The 19776-nt window shown below is 38.7% G+C and overlaps 1 protein-coding gene across 9 annotated transcripts in view; it reads right to left on the bottom strand.

Moving 5' to 3' along the window:
* Positions 1 to 19776, bottom strand: part of sphkap (SPHK1 interactor, AKAP domain containing) — a 120586-nt gene that overhangs the window by 12995 nt on the left and 87815 nt on the right. For 7 of the 9 annotated variants that reach the window (XM_058079040.1, XM_058079041.1, XM_058079039.1 and 4 more), the window contains 5 exons: positions 19450 to 19552; positions 16938 to 17048; positions 1724 to 1783; positions 1233 to 1373; positions 811 to 1081 (listed from right to left, as the gene is read on the bottom strand). In XM_058079040.1, coding sequence (XP_057935023.1) covers positions 811 to 1081; positions 1233 to 1373; positions 1724 to 1783; positions 16938 to 17048; positions 19450 to 19552 — 686 coding nt within the window. The remainder of the gene's footprint in view (positions 1 to 810; positions 1082 to 1232; positions 1374 to 1723; positions 1784 to 16937; positions 17049 to 19449; positions 19553 to 19776) is intronic. The other 2 variants (XM_058079045.1, XM_058079047.1) reach the window with 1 other exon arrangement.

The following is a 19776-nucleotide window of genomic DNA, read 5'->3' as shown; positions in this document are numbered from 1 at the left end:
CATACCCAAGTACTAATTTGCTACCAATTATGTATTTGGTAATGGTAATGGTTTTATTTCATTTGAACATGCATCAGATTACAACTGAGTGCATCCCATAATCAGTTCCCAGTTCCACATGTCCAAAAGGAGTAGGAAGAAGCAAAGCTTATTAAATCCTACCCCTCCATCTGGTACTTTTACAATCAGTAACTGTTACATTTGTTCACTTTCTGCTTTCCCAATATATTTTTTTTGTTAAATTAAATTAAATTAAATTAAATTAAATTAAATTAAATTAAATTAAATTAAATTAAATTAAATTAAATTACATTTCACATACTAATCACATACTGAAGTAGGAGGTGATATGAGCATCCAATGCCATAATGGGTACCATAGTAAGTGTCAATATAGTGATATATATAGCACATCATGACTGGTTCAAGACTCTTCATCCTTGTATTTAGCAAACATCAACTGCTTGTATTGTTTCTTGAATTGGCTCATCGTTGTGCATTGTTTGAGGGTCTTACTCAATCCATTCCATAGTTTGATTCCACATACTGAAATGCTATGGCTTTTTAACGTGGTCCTAGCATATAAGTGTTTCAAATTTAGTTCTTCCACTATTTGAACTACAACATTATGGCCACTACATAGCATAATCTGTAACCGACACACAGAGTGTAGACTAATATGGAGAGATGCTACAAATCCACTGCCCCTAGAGCAATTTGTTATTAGCTCACAACAATAGAGGATCATAGAGTTAATCAAAATGTACCTAATCTGGGTCAGAGCCCTTCTGAAGATAATAGCTTGACTTACCGTTTCTCAAACCGTCATCCTCGCTGTCGTCTCCCAGGTGTTCCGAGGCTGTCAGGAAGTCTTCCTCGATGGATGAAACCGAACGATTTGTGTCGTCATCGAGCCGTTGTCCAGTTGTTCGTCCTTGCTGATGCCGTTGTTCCTTTCCCCACTGCAGACCTACCAGGAACCTATTAATCTCAAAGATGATTCTGTTGGGCTGGATGTAGCGTCTCTGCCCCGAACGCTGATATAGGCACACGCCTGTACTTCTCTGCTGCATTTGAAGGCCCTGAAGATACATACAGTACAGCATACTACGCTAAGTTACTAAAGTAATACGTCAATACTCGCCAGATGTTTAAATAAATTGTTCTTCTATTGCAAAACATTGCTTTTGTAAAAATACTTAAAAGGCCATAAATACACCACTGTAAAGTCACCTGAGAGGGGGCTGGTGGGTGAGTTTGGCATGTGTCTGCTCCTTCAAGGCCACCGAGGAAGAGGATTTCATTTTCTTTAGGCTGGTGAACAGTGAGTAATTCAACAAGCTTCGGCAGGTCTGGAGACATCGATGCCAGTTTCTGTGGGGGACATGGCGAGAACAAGAGCTTGTGACTTATGACAAAAGTGATCATAATGGGCCCCTCAGTACTATCAATGCAAAGCCTGATATTTAGTAAACCTCTGATGATACGATATCGTCACTGACTGCCGACTGCTCCCACCAGGAGCAGCTCCCAAATCAACACGTTACACAAACAAATCCACCATGTAATTCCACATAATGACCTGGTGTCCATGGCAACCATGTCAATGTTATGTGAAACTAACTTGGAGGAGGATGAAAAGACAAAAGTGGGTGTTAAAGAGGAAAATTGGGAAATACATAGGAGAGAAAAAAAAATCACAAAGCATGAACATTTTTGCTCACCTTTATGCTTTTCTCATCAGAACAGTCTGTTTTCTGAGGATCCAGATTCACAAAACAGATCTGAAAACAGATGGAAAACAGGTTGAGAAATCCAAACTTTGACTGAAAAAAATGAAAATAAAAATAAAAAAATATATATATTTATTATATATTTTTATATATATTTTATTATATATTTTATATATATACATAAATATATATATAGATTTTTTATTTTTTTATTTTTTTTTCAGTCAAAAAAAAAATATATATATTTTTTTAATATATATATATATATATTTTTTTCAGAAAAATTTAAACATTGTATTTGCAGCGGATCTCATTGAACAGTGCCCATACTAGGATGTAAGATTGTTTGTTATGACATAAGTTACATCAGAGACATGACCAAACCCTTTCCAATTACAAACTGTTAATAAACACTAACAACACAAAGCACGCCTTGTCTAGAATGACTTTATAACTGGACAAAAAAACAGCATCCGGTACAGTATAAAGAAAATAAGTCTGTCATAAAAAAATATTTTATATTAATATCGTGATTGGAATTACTTAATCACAATTTCTTGAAGATTTTGTAGCAACGTGTGCAGAGGCTGACATCCCATTGGAAAAGTTAGCCAGGCTGGATCCTGATTTCTGAATTACTAGGCAATTACTTCTATGATCACAACATTTATGGCTTTGATGAGAAGCTATTAGTGCTGCCGCAACTTAGTCAATGAAATCGACCGTGAAAATTAGTCGACTGCAATATTTTTAGTTGACGCGTCGTTTTACTGTTGACCAGACAAATCTGTGCATCGGAGCTAAACATTGCAACTATGACTACAGACGGATGAAAGAGGAGATAATTTAATCGAGCACCACAGAAATACGAGTGGAAAATATGAGGAAAAAAGACAGAAATGAAAGATAGATATGGAGTAAGAACAGTGGAGCTACTCATTACTGAGTCCTTAGTGAGTCCACTTCCCCTTCTTGCTTTTTTCTACTTAAAAACTCATTAAGATCCAAAGGCACAACAGGTAAATTGTAGCTATTTCTCAACTGGTCTCAATTTCTATTCTTTTATTCTTTGTTCTTTATTTTTATTATGATTTTTTTTATATTTTTTAATTATTTTTATTATTTTTTTATTTTTATTATTTTTACTAAAAACAAACAGATTTTTATAAAATAGACTATTCAAAACCTCAGCCAAAACATTAGTGGTTAGTCATTAGTCATTTCAAACTGCACATCCATGGTTGGTACTCCAATGACAATATCCTGTGAACAACAAACAAAACGCCCTCAAACACACCATTACTGCCTGAACTGCGGTTAAAAGTTACTGATACCCCTTTCCCACTACCGATCCGACAAACCACACAAAACGTGTGGTTTCAGTGTGAGTATTTTTAACCTTCCTCTTGTGTTAGCTTTCTGGTATCATCTCTTATGTTAACGGGTCGGTTTTGACCCATGTATTAAATCAGCTATAAAATACACTAAAAACCATCAAAGTTACCATTAAATTTGCTTCTAAAATTTTTTAATTTAGTTTTAATACTTTTGGTGTGGGCATGTAGGCCTTTTTTGTCACTATACCCCTCCATTTCAATTTCCAAAAATGGTAAAATGAACCTCAAAAGAATCATATTAATAAATTGAAGGTTCTTTTGTTACCTGGCTATTACTGACAGCTATAGAACATATCTCTTAAATCAATTAGTTTTTTTTTTATTTTCTGATTTTAGTATTAATCACTAAAGAAACAACTATGGTGTTCGGGTGAATTTTGACCTATATATATTAATGTCAAGAAAAGGTAAAAAAAAAAAGTGATGTTTTCAGCAACAGAACTTAGGTATAAAGTGAAATGAAAAAGCAGAACAGGTCCAGATCTTGGTTCACTGTACTTCTTGCCATTCTTTCCATGATCCAAATTGTAAAAGTGAAATCAGCCATCAGTCAAATGAGTGAATTCACCTCACATGTAAACTGGACCTTGTTTTTCTGCTGGTATACTGGAAAAGCGGTCAAAATGAGAATCCCCTGAAGCTTCCATGATGAGAAGAGGAGCTGGTTGTCATTGTGTTGGCTAATTGTACACTTATGATTTCAGTTGTGGCTCAAAATATTGCTTTATAGTCATATTATTATAACCGGGTCGAAACCCTAACAATACAGTGGTCATAATTTCAACCAGACCATTTTAAAATGTAGTAAAAATTATTTTTTTTGTTTTATTTTGTTGAAATAGAGTTTCCTGACAAAGTCAAAAAATAATAAATAAATAAATAAACAAATAAGTTTGTTTATTGATGCAATAAACAAATGTTATGCAATTCTTTTTATGCATTAAAATGTAAAACGGGTCGATGCCGACCCTAACACAAGAGGAGGGTTAAGTGACAGCTGCTGTCTGTCTCGGCTGACAAAGCTGCTGTAAGGCGCTCTCTCTGTGTAAGGCAAAGGACCCCTCCCTCTCTCTTTGCACTCCTTTTCTCCCCAGCACACTTTGCTGCCTCCTATTTCCTATTTCCCCCCACCTTCGCCTTTAGCTGCAGGTGTAATGGTCTATGATGGAGTCCTCGTGTCGGTGCAGGGACTCTGGGATTGTTCACAAGGCTGCAGTTTCATTCTACAGCCTAGCACACAGCCTCTGATCCAAGTTGGCACAGTCAAGTTAGTCCTGTGTGGCTAAATGGATGAAGCACAGCTCCACTTGAAATGGAGGAGAAATTGAATGAGGAGGTGGGGTGGTGTGCGACGGGGTGAGTCCCAGTTGAGCATGAGCGCGCGACATGAGGCACTTTGGCGAGGGGGGTGGGGGGCTGTCATTTCTGTGTCTCAGTCACGACATTTCTATATATGTCTTAACATCTAAATGATGCCATGCTTATCAAACAGCAGAGAAGTGAGTCATGGAGTCTTTTCATTGCAAAACATGCAGGTGGCATCCTGCTGTCTGTCATGTACTTCTGCTGTCACCTGCACTACCTGCTGCTACATCCACCTCCCTGTACAAACAGATATATATATATAGAATCAAACAATTACAACTCGATACACGTAGTTTGACAAAGTTTACTTTTAACTGTTCACTGAGTCACAGCTTGATCACAGCTCATCTATTGCAGTGATTTTCAACCACTGTGCCACGGCACACTAGTACCTTGAGAACCCGTCAGGTGTGCCGTGAGGAATTATCCAATATCACTTTTTATAATTAACATCGATTAATCATCATTTGCAAATATTATGTCAATAGCCATTATGTCAATAGTATACATGGACCCAAATATTCCAATTGCATTTGGTTTATTTGCTCAAATTAATTGCTCGAATTGAACAGGGATGGAATATTCCTTTAACCAATCCGATTGAGGTATCTTGTACTCGCTCAAACGGAAAGTTGTCAGGGTGCCGCCTTCTTTGTGGTGTTTTTCTTCTTCTGTTGTTTATTGGCGGTTGGCAAGCAGCTTTCGTGTGCATTAGCGCCATCTGAAACCGAATCTAAACCCTTCTATACGCCATTCACAAGTGCAGTTTTATTAAAAAAGAAAAAAAAAATATATCTATATAAAACATGTCCTGAGTTTAATTATAAAATATTAGCAAGATTGAATTTGATATTTTTCCTGTTTAAATTGATCCCGGGTGCGTTCTTTCAGCGCATGCTCAGATATGACGTAACGCGCAGATCTAGACGTTCTTCAGTTTTAAAAATGGAGGCCAGCAATCGGCACTGGACTAAGCAAAGTTTGTTTTTGATTCAAACTAAATTTCAAGACTGGACCGACGGAAAACTGGCAATACGGAGTTATTCCAACAAGTGAAAGAATAACTCGGGGAAGCCGGTATCACGTGATGTTGATGTTTACGTTTTACTGGGCATGCCCTATTGACTATTCTGGTTGATTTTCACGGTGCATGTAGACAAGAGATTGGAATATTCCTTTCTATGGATACCATTGTTTCCTGAAAGGTCATTCGGAAAGAGAAAAAGTGGTCATGTAAAAACATGGCTACTGTGGCGTGTCTGTGGTGTAAAGACCGGCATAGCAATGTAATATTGGTCCGTGTGGCAACACCTACCTCGTTCCTCTGATAGACTTATTGATGCACGTGTGAGGTCGTGGTGACATTTTGTAACATTTTTGGTTAGTGGTGTGCCACAAGATTTTTCCAATGTAAAAAACGAAATAACTATTTTTTCACCAGAACTGTTGTTGAACTGACAGAAATCTCTGCCTGATGCTAAAGCTACATCCGAGTTGATTTGCAGGCCCGCCGGTTGCCAGGTAAGATGCCATGTCGACAGGTCAGATCCACCGGTGGGTGCACAAAGGCCAGATCCCTGGCCAAGGGAGGCCACCTTTGGCAAAAAAAACATTAAAGTACTACACTAAGAATACTACACTCCTATGTCTGCTTTTCCTGACCTGTCACCCGTAACATTTACTTGAATACCTGGAGACTTTCTTCCCTGCTGTGTGCCCCTCATTTGCTGTTTATATCACTTCAGTGAGTATGATGAGCACGTAATAGCTGTGAAATGTCAATTTAAGACCTGAGGTTATTCCACACCAAAAGACAATGGGTCACAGACCGTATTCTAAACCACCCGTCCATGAATAGCCTATTGTGTACATGTTCTGATTTAAATATTGTAAACATTATTTCATTTTGGACATGTATCTGATACAACTAACCAAAATTGGTGCGGTTAAGAAGGTCATACAGTCGTCACGCTCTTATCAGCCTCAAAGCGCATTTATCAATTCATAATGTATAAAGCCACAGCAAGCATCAGGAGCCTCTGCTGGCACATGTGATAATTGGAAGAGGCTTGCACATCTGCTTCTGTTCTGCTGACAAGAGTCGGCTACTGCAGATGGAGCATTATTTGGAGGGACAGAACAGATGTTGACACAAGGCTTAGACGAGTAAAAAAAAAGAAGTGAGATGTGATGTAAGCTGAAAGGTAAAATGTTTAAGTCATCCCTGCCAGCTCTGGCAGGTCAATGCCAGGAGACACAAATAGCGGCAGGTTAGATGTTTTTTCAATCAGAATGCAAAAGTGTGTGTACGGACATGCAATAATAGGCAGCATTGAAGTGACACAATAGCAGGTAGAATGTACAGAGCTTGTCTAATTACATTGACGCATTGAGAGGCAGTATTTAATGCTAAAGTGTTTTTGTCATGTTAAAATGTGCTATTTTAAGGAAGATATTTATGTAGTGCTGCTCTAACGTGATTACCTGACCCTACCTGTCATAACATCACCTCAGGTGGAGAGAAGCGAGGGGGAATAATTCATGTTTGTGTTTGAGCAAGAGGGTGACGCTATATTTGATGACATCAAACAACGAAGGGCTCGAGGAAGTTGATAAGATGCATCGAGGGACATGCTCTGATTCTATCAGTTTTTTTTTTTTTTACTAGAAGTACCAGACAAGAACATTGGTGTCAGACTGAAGAACTGACCGTACAGCCAATAGATATAGTGCAGTTTAGACAAAAAAATTCCCATAAAACGATGAGTCATTTCTCAATTCCAATATCAAAGCTAGTCAAACTTTAGGATTTTCTTCACAAGTACTCAGCTATGGTCCATAACGTGGTTTCAAGAACATCAATTTATCTGTTTTCTATACAGCTTGTTGTCATTAGGCTGGTGAGCAGGCGCCTATCCCAACTGACTTTGGGTGAGAGGCGGGGTACACCTTGTACTAGTGGCCAGTTAACCACAGAACATACGAATATATTCTAATGGGAAGTCCTGGTAGGGAGGAAGTTGGAATGATGGGTTGAGGCAATCGACCATTTTTTTTTTATCTTGGTGATAATTATTTTTGTACTCAAATGGTCATTTATATTGCCATAACTGTTCCTTATATTGCCAAATGTGCTCCTTTCATGACCCTACAATGTTATTTAATGACCTATGACCCATTTCGTAGTTCCTGTGAAAACGATCTGTTTTAATGGAAGTTAATGGAGTTTTAATGGAGTTCCGATTCGTGCCAATAAATTTATAGGAGTTGATAAACAGTATAGAAGTTGATAATAAACAATTTATCTTTTTAAAATGTCTGCTTTTGACCTACAGCCAGATGTGTTGGATCTCAAATCCGATCCGGATGTAGAGACTGGACAGTCCGAAGTTTCTCAAGGAAAGTGGTTACTTCAAGACGTCTCTCAATGGTAAGTAGCTTTAGCATTTTAATGTTGGGTTTTCTACAGCCGTAAAAAACACGGGTATAGCCACTAATTGTGGTGTGAAAATGCTATTAGCAACTTTTTTTTATTAGCTTTTGCTCCATGACTTACACAAAATAAACACAGTTTGGACACTATTAAACACCAAAAACCCATCGTAAAATAGGGAGCTGCTGTAACTAGCTTTCACTTGGGCAGCGCCATCTTGAAACAAAAGACCTCCACATCAAATCCAGTCTATATTGATATGAACGATAAGCTTGTTTTTTATATCGTGCTCAAAATAAATATTGCTAAAATATCGATATATCGCCCAGTCCTACTTGGAACGCAAATCCAAGAAGCTTTTTGCATCACACGACACCAAATAATGAACAATATTCAACGGTCAAAATGTGTGCCGTGTACAAAAAATGTGTACATGTTGGCAGGTCTGTCATAGTAGTCATAGACTTAGAACATTTCAGTCTGCTTGGACCGTAATACTTCATTCTATCTCAGAAGCCTCTCTCTGTGTCTACACATTACTCTGATCCTCCCACACACAGCTGCTGCTCTTGTTCCTTCAGACTCCATTTTGCTTTTATTGTGGCTTCTATTTTGCCTCAGATTGACTCCTGTATTTATTGTGCATACTGTATGTAATATGTATATGTGTTTTCTCTGAATTTGGGTATAAAACTATGGCCACTTGAAATCACTACTGCAGCTTTTGGCAGCTGGTGGAAACAATTAGACGATATGAGAGCATGACAAGTCTAACATTTATTTATTTATTTAGACAGACTTATTTATGGGCTTCGACAGTCACAGCCAATTTTCATAGCTTTCTTTCTCGTGCATGTGATATCACTTGCCTTCTTCGTGTCCTAGATTTGGGATATTTAGATAAACAGGCAGTCTACACCAACATGAACCGCTACTGGTATTGAAAATAAATAGAGTAGTGTTGAAAATGGAAAAAAAAATACATACTAGTGTTTTGCAACTGAAGATTTCTGATAAATTCCTAGAAACTTTCCATTTCATAGTTTGTAAAAATAGTTCATTTTGGACTATATGAGACTTGTGTGTCATTGTATGCACGGGACTCAAAGTAGTGTAACTAAATTTGTATCATGTATCCTAAATTAGTATTCCTATTCCATTTCATATGAATTACAGTAAACCTCGAATATATCGGATTCAATTGTTCCCACTGGTTTTGTCCGATATAAGCGAAATCCGTTATATGTGTATACCAGAAAATGTCCGTTTTACGCATATATTGGATTTATATCCGGTATATGCGTAAATCGGATTTTATCCGTTATAAAAAGGCACTTCCTTGACTATGTTTCCAATGTACCTGGACGCGCAGGCAACGCTGCAAATGACGTCGTATAGCGGCACGATTCGGCGAATCGGAGCGCCACGATCCGGCCATCCGATATATGCGAGGGAAATTTAATGGAAATGCATTGGAACGGGACTGGAGATTTTGTCTGAAATAGGCGAAATCCGTTATAAAAAATCCGATATATGCAATGAATTTTTATTGGAAATGCATTACAGAAAAATCGGTTCTTTTTTATCTGTCCGTTGTGAGCAAATTTCCGATATATCCAAGTCCGATATATCCGAGGTTTACTGTACATCAATACGCCGTATAATCCCATCAATTCCAATTAGAGGTTCGCCATTTCAATATCCCTAATTAATTAAAACACAAATACATGCATATACATTAAAATCATATAGATGAACAAAGCTCCTATTGTCATAACCAGGGGTCTCAAACTCAATTTACCTGGGGGGGGGGGGCACTGGAGCTAGTGTCTGGGTGAGGCTGTGCCGCATCAGTTATGTTAAAAAAACACATTTATTAAAAACAGAAACATAAATAAATAAACTGTCTTCAATGCTTGTACTGCTATAACCTTCACTTTTTCAGTGCTTTGTTTTCGGTTTTCTACAAGAAAAGTTCTGATAAAACATTCCACTGTTCTCAAACATCTTAATTTGTATTTTTCTACACAAAATAAGATGAAAAAATAAATAAGCAATTTAAGCTGTCATTTCTGGGTACATGATACCATATGGCATCCATATCAAACTCGCACATTAAACTTTCATATCAAGGCGGGGGCCCCATTTGGCCGCGAGTTTGAGACCCCTGGTCATAACCATGGGGATTTTTTGTTGTTTTCCTTAGGATCTATGTATGTTTGAACAAGTAAACAATGTGAGCAATACCTTGAATTCACATGCAATTAATGCTTTGCAGTAATTTACTCATAGCCCAAAGCTAAAGCCAACATCAATAAGCTGCCCCCCCTCACCCCCCAACGCAGTATGAATAGTTACAAACCAAACATTACAAGCGTGTTTGAATACATGTAGTGCCAGAAGATTGACTTGTGGGTCCTGAATTCAGCCAGTGGATGGCATTATTTTGTGTTAACAGATGCATACAAATAAACATCAGAGGAAAAAAAAAAGATTTCACAACGACAGTGAAAATGGCTCACAGCAGGTTATGCACAGACACAAACCAGGTGGGTGTAGAGTGACATCTTGGTGTTGAAACATTTGCAGTTTTCACATTTTAACAAGTGCTAAGATGTTTCCTCACACTGCTGTCGACGTGTTTTCCTTACTAAATGCAATCATGACTTAATTTTCCTGACATGCTTGATGAAATGTAAGATATGTAAGACTGTTTTGGCCATGATGACAGGCAAGGAGGAGAAGATCGTATGTGAGGAGGTTTGCCTTCCTGCCGTAAGTCAAAGGTCCCGCTGTGGCGGATGGCATATTTATTCTTTTCTCTCGAGCTCAGGCCAACGAAAGGACACTCAGGACACAATGTGGAGACTTGTTTGAATCCAGTGATGAATGGACTGTTCTCCTCTCGCTTCGCAAGTGATGAGAGCAATGGACAGTGTTGAGGAGAAATACTACAGGCTTACAAGTACTTCCTTGAGCAAGTAAAACAGTTCCATAACTTGAATATTCTGCCAACAGCAGCTTTGATTCCATATACGGTATAATACTCTAAATAATTCAATCTTTTCCGTTCACTTGTGTATGCAAGCAATTCAATTGCAGATGGATTAGGAGTACATAATGACAGCCATTTATGGTATTATTTGTAACTGGCAGTTGTATTTCATCTAAGGCTATCAAATTACAATAATTATTACCATAGTTTCCAGTCTGGTATATTAGCAGGATGCACTACATTTAATAATAAAAAAAAGATTCATACATATATAGATTCATACAATTATATCGCACAGAAGGGATTTTTTTGCTAACAGCGGCAAACAGTGTGTATAGTATAACGAGTTAAACGGTGCCATGCAGTGCGTGTAACATGGCTATTTTAACAGTAGCCTACCAGAAAAGTCATTTGGAAACAAAAAAAAAACACAAAAGTAATTATCGCAACTGAATAGCGTCATAATTTTTTCATCACACACTTTGTCAGTCTCTCCCTTTCGTTGTGATTCTCAGCCAATTAGCCCTTTTGCTTGAGTTGTCCTCTTTATCATGTAGCAGTCTGGCCATTTGAAATCAGTTGGTGATTGTGTAGCGCCAGAGGTCTTTGACAAGACAAAAACTCACAAACTTTTGTCCTCATTTCGGAATGAACATGCTCGGTTGCCAATCATCAACCTACGCTATATCAATCTGTTACAATTGTCCACTTGATCCAAGTTGTCAGATTGGATCAATACACAATTGCTGCATAAGATTACAAACCATGATATTAACGTCCAGTTCACTGCTGCCTGTAGTTTTAGTTAACAGTGTTTAGCAATGAAAAAACAACATAACCTTGCGTCATAGTCCATCATCACATGAAATCCAGTGCAGCTGAACATGAGTGAATGATCAAATGTGACAACACGATGTAGCCAGGGATGCGTGAGTGAAAAACAGAAACTTAGATGTTTTCATATTTCGTTAAGCTCACATTCTTCCATGCCCACTATTTTTGAAAAATACTGTATATAATGTTTTTGTCAGAAAAATGTTGCAAGATTGAGGCAAATCATTAAAACTTACAGTACATTCACAAAGTATTCAGGTTTCACTTATATTGTTTACTGTAGACAGCCACTAAAGGGCATATATACTGTATGCTGTGATGTTACAGTAAACCTCGGATATATCGGAAATTCGCTCACAACGGACAGATAAGAAAGAACCGATTTTTCTGTAATGCATTTCCAATAAAAATTCATTGCATATATTGGATTTTTTATAACGGATTTCGCCTATTTCGGACAAAATCTCCAGTCCCGTTCCAATGCATTTCCATTAAATTTCCCTCGCATATATCGGATGGCCGCATCGTGGCGCTCCGATTCGCCGCTATACGACGTCATTTGCAGCGTTTGCAGCGTTGCCTGCGCGTCCAGGTACATTGGAAACATAGTCAAGGAAGTGCCTTTTTATAACGGATAAAATCCGATTTACGCATATACCGGATATAAATCCGATATATGCGTAAAACGGACATTTTCCGGTATACGCATATAACGGATTTCGCTTATATCGGACAAAACCAGTGGGAACAATTGAATCCGATATATCCGAGGTTTACTGTATAAACAAATAGCACTCATTTAGTTTGTTTACAATTTTGTTTTGGATCAGCTTGAACCTATTTGAGTGTAATCGTTCTTAACTGCATTTAACCTGAGCAATGTTGTGTCAGGAAAAAGAAAATAATGTAATCAGTTTTCTACCAAGCCCGTGCTGTAAAGGCCACTCCTCTCATTAATTTCCCCTCTGTCGTCTTTTTGCTTCCATGCACTGTTCAGCTCTCCAGTGAAGAACTCTCTTTGCTGAGGCTGTGTCATCAATTGTAAGTCCCCGTTTGACTGATTGGCCTTGTATAGTGTGGAAAGCCCAACAGAGGACCGGGAGTCAAAGGAGCAATTTGTCACTTCAAAGACAGAGTGATGCTGTAGGAGGGTGGGCTGTATCTGTTTGTGCTCTTGGAAATGCTTCCAACCCGTAGAAAAGAAAAGAAATGACCACAAACTGTAAAGCTACCAAAAGGATGGCCTATTCTGACGAAGCAGCTAGCCATGGTCTGCATGAGTGCTGCCGGCTATAGGGCGTTGCGGTTCATTGAGGGAATTCAAACATATACTGTGTCATTCTGACGCAGAGAATGACCTCTTTACTTTAGAATGTGGGTCACATGGCAGGATAGAGTGGTCCCCCAAGTATGTCCCAAAGACTGCCCCCCAAACTGAGCACCTGTAGGACATCCTCAATCGGTTTTCAGTACCGATTCCAGTAGTACTCAATTCCAGTAGCAACCGGTACATTTGTGGTGAATTTCAAAATTGAAGACGATTTTAAAGTAGTACAAGTTCAAGTACAAGTGGGGCTGCCTGGATATTCATTGTGTGGCGTACATATGCTGAACAACTTGGGGGGAAATCAATTGCAAAATCAAAATTAAAAACATAAGCAGTTACATTAATAGGTTCCAAATAAGCCTGGAAATTATTTAATTGTACAGTAAACCTCGGATATATCGGATTCAATTGTTCCCACTGGTTTTGTCCGATATAAGCGAAATCCGTTATATGCGTATACCGGAAAATGTCCGTTTTACGCATATATCGGATTTATATCCGGTATATGCATAAATCGGATTTTATCCGTTATAAAAAGGCACTTCCTTGACTATGTTTCCAATGTACCTGGACGCGCAGGCAACGCTGCAAACGCTGCAAATGACGTCGTATAGCGGCCTGTCACGATTCGGCGAATCGAAGCGCCACGATGCGGCCATCCGATATATGCGAGGGAAATTTAATGGAAATGCATTGGAACGGGACTGGAGATTTTGTCCGAAATAGGCAAAATCCGTTATAAAAAATCCGATATATGCAATGAATTTTTATTGGAAATGCATTACAGAAAAATCGGTTCTTTTTTATCTGTCCGTTGTGAGCGAATTTCCGATATATCCGAGTCCGATATATCTGAGGTTTACTGTATTTTTTTTACTCAGCATGGGAACATTTCTTATAAATTTGGCACGCGGCACGGCGGTCTAGTGGTTAGCGTGCAGACCTCACAGCTAGGGGACGAGGGTTCAATTCCCCTCGGCCATGTGGAGTTTGCATGTTCTCCCCGTGCATGCGTGGGTTTTCTCTGGGTACTCCGGTTTCCTCCCACATTCCAAAAAACATGCTAGGTTAATTAGCGACTCCAAATTGTCCATAGGTATGAATGTGAGTGTGAATGGTTGTTTGTCTATATGTGCCCTGTAATTGGCTGGCGACCAGTCCAGGGTGTACCCCGCCTCTCGCCCGAAGACAGCTGGAATAGGCTTTTTCGTGAGGAAAAAACGGTAGAAAATGAATGAATGATTGTGTATGCCATCAGATGTTCCATTGTATATTTTTCAGTAGTGGTCTGACACAGAATTCATCGTCTCTTATCAAGATCTCGGATGCAACTGCCACAGAGATATTTGATATCTGTGAACACGTCGTCCGAGATGTTGCATCTGCCATCTGGAGATATCAGAAGCATTCAGTTCAAGTGTGGCATAAGGGTGAAGGAGCAGTGCTCATTGCTAAATTACCGCTATTCCCGTTATGTCGCTGATGATACCTGAGGCATGTTTAAGAGAGGAGACAGCAGAGGGAAAAAAATGTCAAAACACTACAGCGAAGGTACTGGCATTTATTTTGTAGAACACAAAAGAGCTCCACTCGACGCCTAATCCAAAAGAGCTTCAGGCAATTCATTTTGTATTTGTGGCATTTGATCACCATGGTTTGCATTTCAGATTTCAGATTTCAGATTGCTGTGAGTCTCTCTGTGGGAATGAGCCATGCTGCTTTTGCAATTCGAGGCTGCTTGCAATCTTCCCGATGTGATGAGTGAAGATGAGAGGTCATGCCTCATTATCAAGAGAATGAGGACAGAAGAAATGTTGAGGCTAAAAAGGTGATAGAAATGTGATTTCACCCTGAGGAGATGACATACAGTCTGACAACTGAGTCAGTCTTTTTTTTTTTAATTGAGAAATGATATTTTACAAGATGTCATTATAGTGAGTGGGTCTGATTGGCTTGACTCAAACAAGTAGAATTTTCTGTGAAAAACATCTTAATCTTGACACAATGTTGACGTATCTTGAAAGTGTTAACCCAAGACGTATCATGTACCCATCATGTAGTTTTTGTCCATTACTATAGCATCGAGTGGTTAGCATGCAGACCTCACAACTAGGAGACCAGGGTTCAATTCCACCCTCGGCCATTTCTGTGTGGAGTTTGCATGTTCTCCCCGTGCATGCGTGGGTTTTCTCCGGGTACTCCGGTTTCCTCCCACATTCCAAAACATGCTAGGTTAATTGGCGACTCCAAATTGTCCCTAGGTATGAATGTGAGTGTGAATGGTTGTTTGTCTATATGTGCCCTGTGATTGTACCCCGCCTCTCGACTGAAGACAGCTGGGATAGGCTCCAGCACCCCCTTGTGAGTAAAAGCAGTAGAAAATGAATGAATTCACACTAACATCTGATCTTATTTGTAAATGATGGCTTTTTTTTAACATTTTAACTTAATGAGCCCCATCATAAACTATTTCATTCAAGGACTCACACTGCATTGTCGTGAGTATGACGGCAGATACTTCCTGCTGTTTGTCCCTATTACCCTGGCCGGTGAGGCGCCCTGGCTATCATTCATCAGCTGGCAGGAGAAGTGATTGCATTATTTAATTGACTTTTCTTTTGGCTTCTCTTTTTTTACATGCATGAATGTACTGTATAGTCTTTGTATTGACTTCTGTTAAATAGCGTTCTCTGTCAAATGTCTTTCCAGAACCTCTCATGAAGACGGGCAGAAAAACAACTGGCAGTTTCGTCAAAGCAGAACACAACACTGAGGAGTCTAAAGGGCGCCACATGGGGAAGGCCACATCACATCACCTCAACTCTATTTATTTTCAATGGAACGGGCGTGGTAGGACCCTTGTTTGTTTGTGTCAACGTTTGTGCTTATCATGCGACCATCTTTCCATCGCTGTTGTCCAGGACCAATCAGTGTGAGTTTCATTGATCAACCAGACAGGCTGCTAATCAGTACAGTACACTTGCAGTGTCAGATTTCCCAAAGCTATTTCACATTTTAAAAAAGAATATAGAGATATGGAGAAAATAACAGCGGCTTGGGAACTCGTTTCCGCCAGACAAAGCATAACTCGTAAATTTAAAATAATTTACACGGATATTTATGTAAGTTTATCTTCAATAATAGTAATGCATCCACTGCTATCCCAATCAACAATACAGTAAACCTCGGATATATCGGACTCGGATATATCGGAAATTCGCTCACAACGGACATATAAAAAAGAACCAATTTTTCTGTAATGCATTTCCAATAAAAATTCATTGCATATATCAGATTTTTTATAACGGATTTCGCCTATTTCGGACAAAATCTCCAGTCCCGTTCCAATGCATTTCCATTAAATTTCCCTCGCATATATCGGATGGCCGCATCGTGGCGCTCCGGTTCGCCGAATCGTGACAGGCCGCTATACGACGTCATTTGCAGCGTTTGCAGCGTTGCCTGCGCGTCCAGGTACATTGGAAACATAGTCAAGGAAGTGCCTTTTTATAACAAATAAAATCCGATTTACGCATATACCGGATATAAATCCGATATATGCGTAAAACGGACATTTTCCGGTATACGCATATAACGGATTTCGCTTATATCGGACAAAACCAGTGGGAACAATTGAATCCGATATATCCGAGGTTTACTGTATAATCAAAACACTTTGTCACTAAACCCTGTACACTGTAATTGTCTCCAGCCACAAACAAAACAAACATGAGATCACAAATTGATGCCATAAGACATCATTCGAGGCAACTTAAGCATTGAACACTAAACACCACAATGTCCATCTTGCCAAAAGGGTGCATGTGTTTCATCATGCGGAGTATGCTACTCACCATGGTGCAGATGCCCTCCGTGTCGTCATCCAGAAGGCCCAGTCTACACAGAGCTTTGTCATTCCTCAGCCAGTATTCTGACGAATCCAACACACTGTTGCTGCACAGGACCTGGAACACAAACGTAAAACCGAGTCTCAGGTTCAACATCACTTGGCAGTCTCTATATTTCCCCTTCAGGTTAATTGGATCAATGGACCTTTTTCTCCACAGCCTCCGATCAATAACTGTCAGCTTACCAGACAGTATAAATTATATATGTAAAGGAACTTGTCGTCTCCCAGGGTGGATGGACCCTTTAATGAAGCTTTTAAGATGAAAGCTGTTGATGTTGCTTTAGTCACACAGACAGATAAAATTCTTTTGCAAAGACAATTGACTTTTCCGTTTTAGTAACCACCCCATTACATTCAATTTGTTTAGAGGGCTGGAATAATGTGTTTCCACTGAAGCAGATAGATGCTGTATATCTTTAATTACAAAGTCAATGTGAGGAAAAAAAAGTTTGAAATAACACATTGCAAAAAAAAGTGTGAAGTGAAAATGAGCAATTCAAGAATCCACATGCTGTTACTTTATACAATAAGCAACGGTGATGGTAATGGCTTACTTATTTTAAACGTGCATAACACGGTTATATTGAAGTACATTGTATGGGTACAGTTACACTATTCAACAAGTCCGAAAAGGGGTAGGAAGAAGCAGAGCTTATTATACTCCTTCTCCTTGTTACATCAATTACTATATTGTTCACTTCCTGTGTTCAACATGTATCAGTTTACATGTATCAGGACGAGTATCACGGTGAATGACTATTATGAAAGCTAATTTATTTCAGTACTTCAATTCAAAAAGTGAAGATTTCTGTTCTATAAATTCACAAGACACAATATACTTCTAAATACTAATAGTTATATATTATATATAATATATAGTAATTTACATCTAATAAACCCCACATTCAGTTACATACATTCAGTTTCTCTTTCAATTGAAAAAATTGTCAAAAGGTTCAAATTTGTAAACTACTGCTTCACGTGCTATTTAAAAGCACTTACTTCAACTCCTGAAATCAAATATATTTTGAATACTGCATATTATTGTATATTATATATCGCATATATATGTATATATATACATATATAATTTTCCAATTGTTCATAGGCTTCTCATTCCACTCAATTTCTGATAATTTTTGACAATAATAATATGTGCTCCTTTCAATCCATATCATTGTCACAAGTGTTTGAACCATACTTAAGCCATCAACAGCATGTATTTCATTTTTAATTGAAACATTTTTAAAATATGATGGGTCGATATTTTGGTTATCTGAATTTTTTATTCCCTAATATCGGAATTGGTTCCTAATAATTCATAGTGGTCCAGTCTTACTGTGTAAGTATCAATTATTCCCATATAAAAATAATAATAATGCAAATCCAATTAATTCATTCTGGACACTCAAAAACATTACACAAAACACGTTATAGTTTTACAATTATAATTTTACATTGAAAAAACATTTGAAATGCATGTATGCGGTAAATGAAAGTGATAAACATTTAACGTCACTTTTGTTTTGATTGAAAACTTGATTGTTGACAAACACAGATATGGGGAAACGGTGAGGAAGCGGTTTCTCGAAGAGATACTTCTTCAATCCCGTGTTTCTCATCTTCTTTATCAAAATGCTGGCACTTTATGTTTTTTGGCATCCATTGTGGGATATTTTGCAATCCTTATCAATAAGAAAAAGCCACAGAGACTTGTTGTATAATTGTATTAAGTTAGCAAAAAACTACATAGTCAGCCACTGCTAACAGAACTGGGGGACAATGACTTCCGGTTCTGGTTCTGGTTATTGTGATAAAAATATGTTAGGAACACAGTTGGACTCACGCAGCGTGTTAATAACACATGCAAAATTATACGCTGAAGCGGAAATACACCATCAGTCAGTGACAACATACACGATAGCTGCTAATAGTTGTATTATTACATACACATTACTCATACATTGTTTATTTTTAGTGACATGACATGCCCCCGTTGTGTTTGCTCCCCCTGGAATAGACCATCTGCACAGGCCCTTAGCCAGGTAACAGTGACATGGGCTCACATGGGCTCATATTAACAGGCTGCTGCCAGGGGTCAGCCCAATAAGACCTTGTGTCTACACGGGACATTCAAGTAGAAGCCAGTTAAGATTGAGAGCACTGCAGGCTAATTAAAAGCCCATGAGTGTGTGTAGCGGCACACAAAACCCACACGCACTCAAAGGAAACTCTATCTTGCGTTACCTCAGCCCATTGATCTGTACTATTGTCCCATCTATCTCACTGGAAGTGGGGGATGATATATCTACTTGATTTAACTCCAGTCCAGCGCTACTGCAGTGTGTCACAGGCATCCATAAAGACAAAATAAAAAAGTTAATCCAAACATAAACTGGTATGTGAACAGGTAAAGACGTCATCAGGCAGTCGTCACCCACTGATGTATTATTTACCTTCTTACAGACGCTGATGGAGGACGCCACTATGCTCTCTGTGCTACCTCCCTCTGCCTCCACAGACTCGGAGCCTTCAAACAAGGCAGATGACTGGAAGTTACTGCAAGACACAGAAAGACAGTGTTGACTTTGTCAGAGCGGATTCTTGTCAAACAACTCAACACCTCGCTTTTGAGCAGCATTGGATCACAAACCGCACCAAGTTGAGCAGCAAGCCGTCTGTCACATGTTCATACATGTCACGCTTCAAATGAGTCAGTCAATCTAACAGGCCATCGGTGAGTAGCTCCTGAAGTTTTACGTAAGTACTTCGCCCCAAATATG

Source organism: Doryrhamphus excisus, chromosome 8 (assembly GCF_030265055.1).
Source record: "Doryrhamphus excisus isolate RoL2022-K1 chromosome 8, RoL_Dexc_1.0, whole genome shotgun sequence".
Classification (NCBI taxonomy): domain Eukaryota; kingdom Metazoa; phylum Chordata; class Actinopteri; order Syngnathiformes; family Syngnathidae; genus Doryrhamphus; species Doryrhamphus excisus.
The sequence above is the reverse complement of the archived record's forward strand: the minus strand, read 5'-3'. Positions and strand labels throughout refer to the sequence as shown.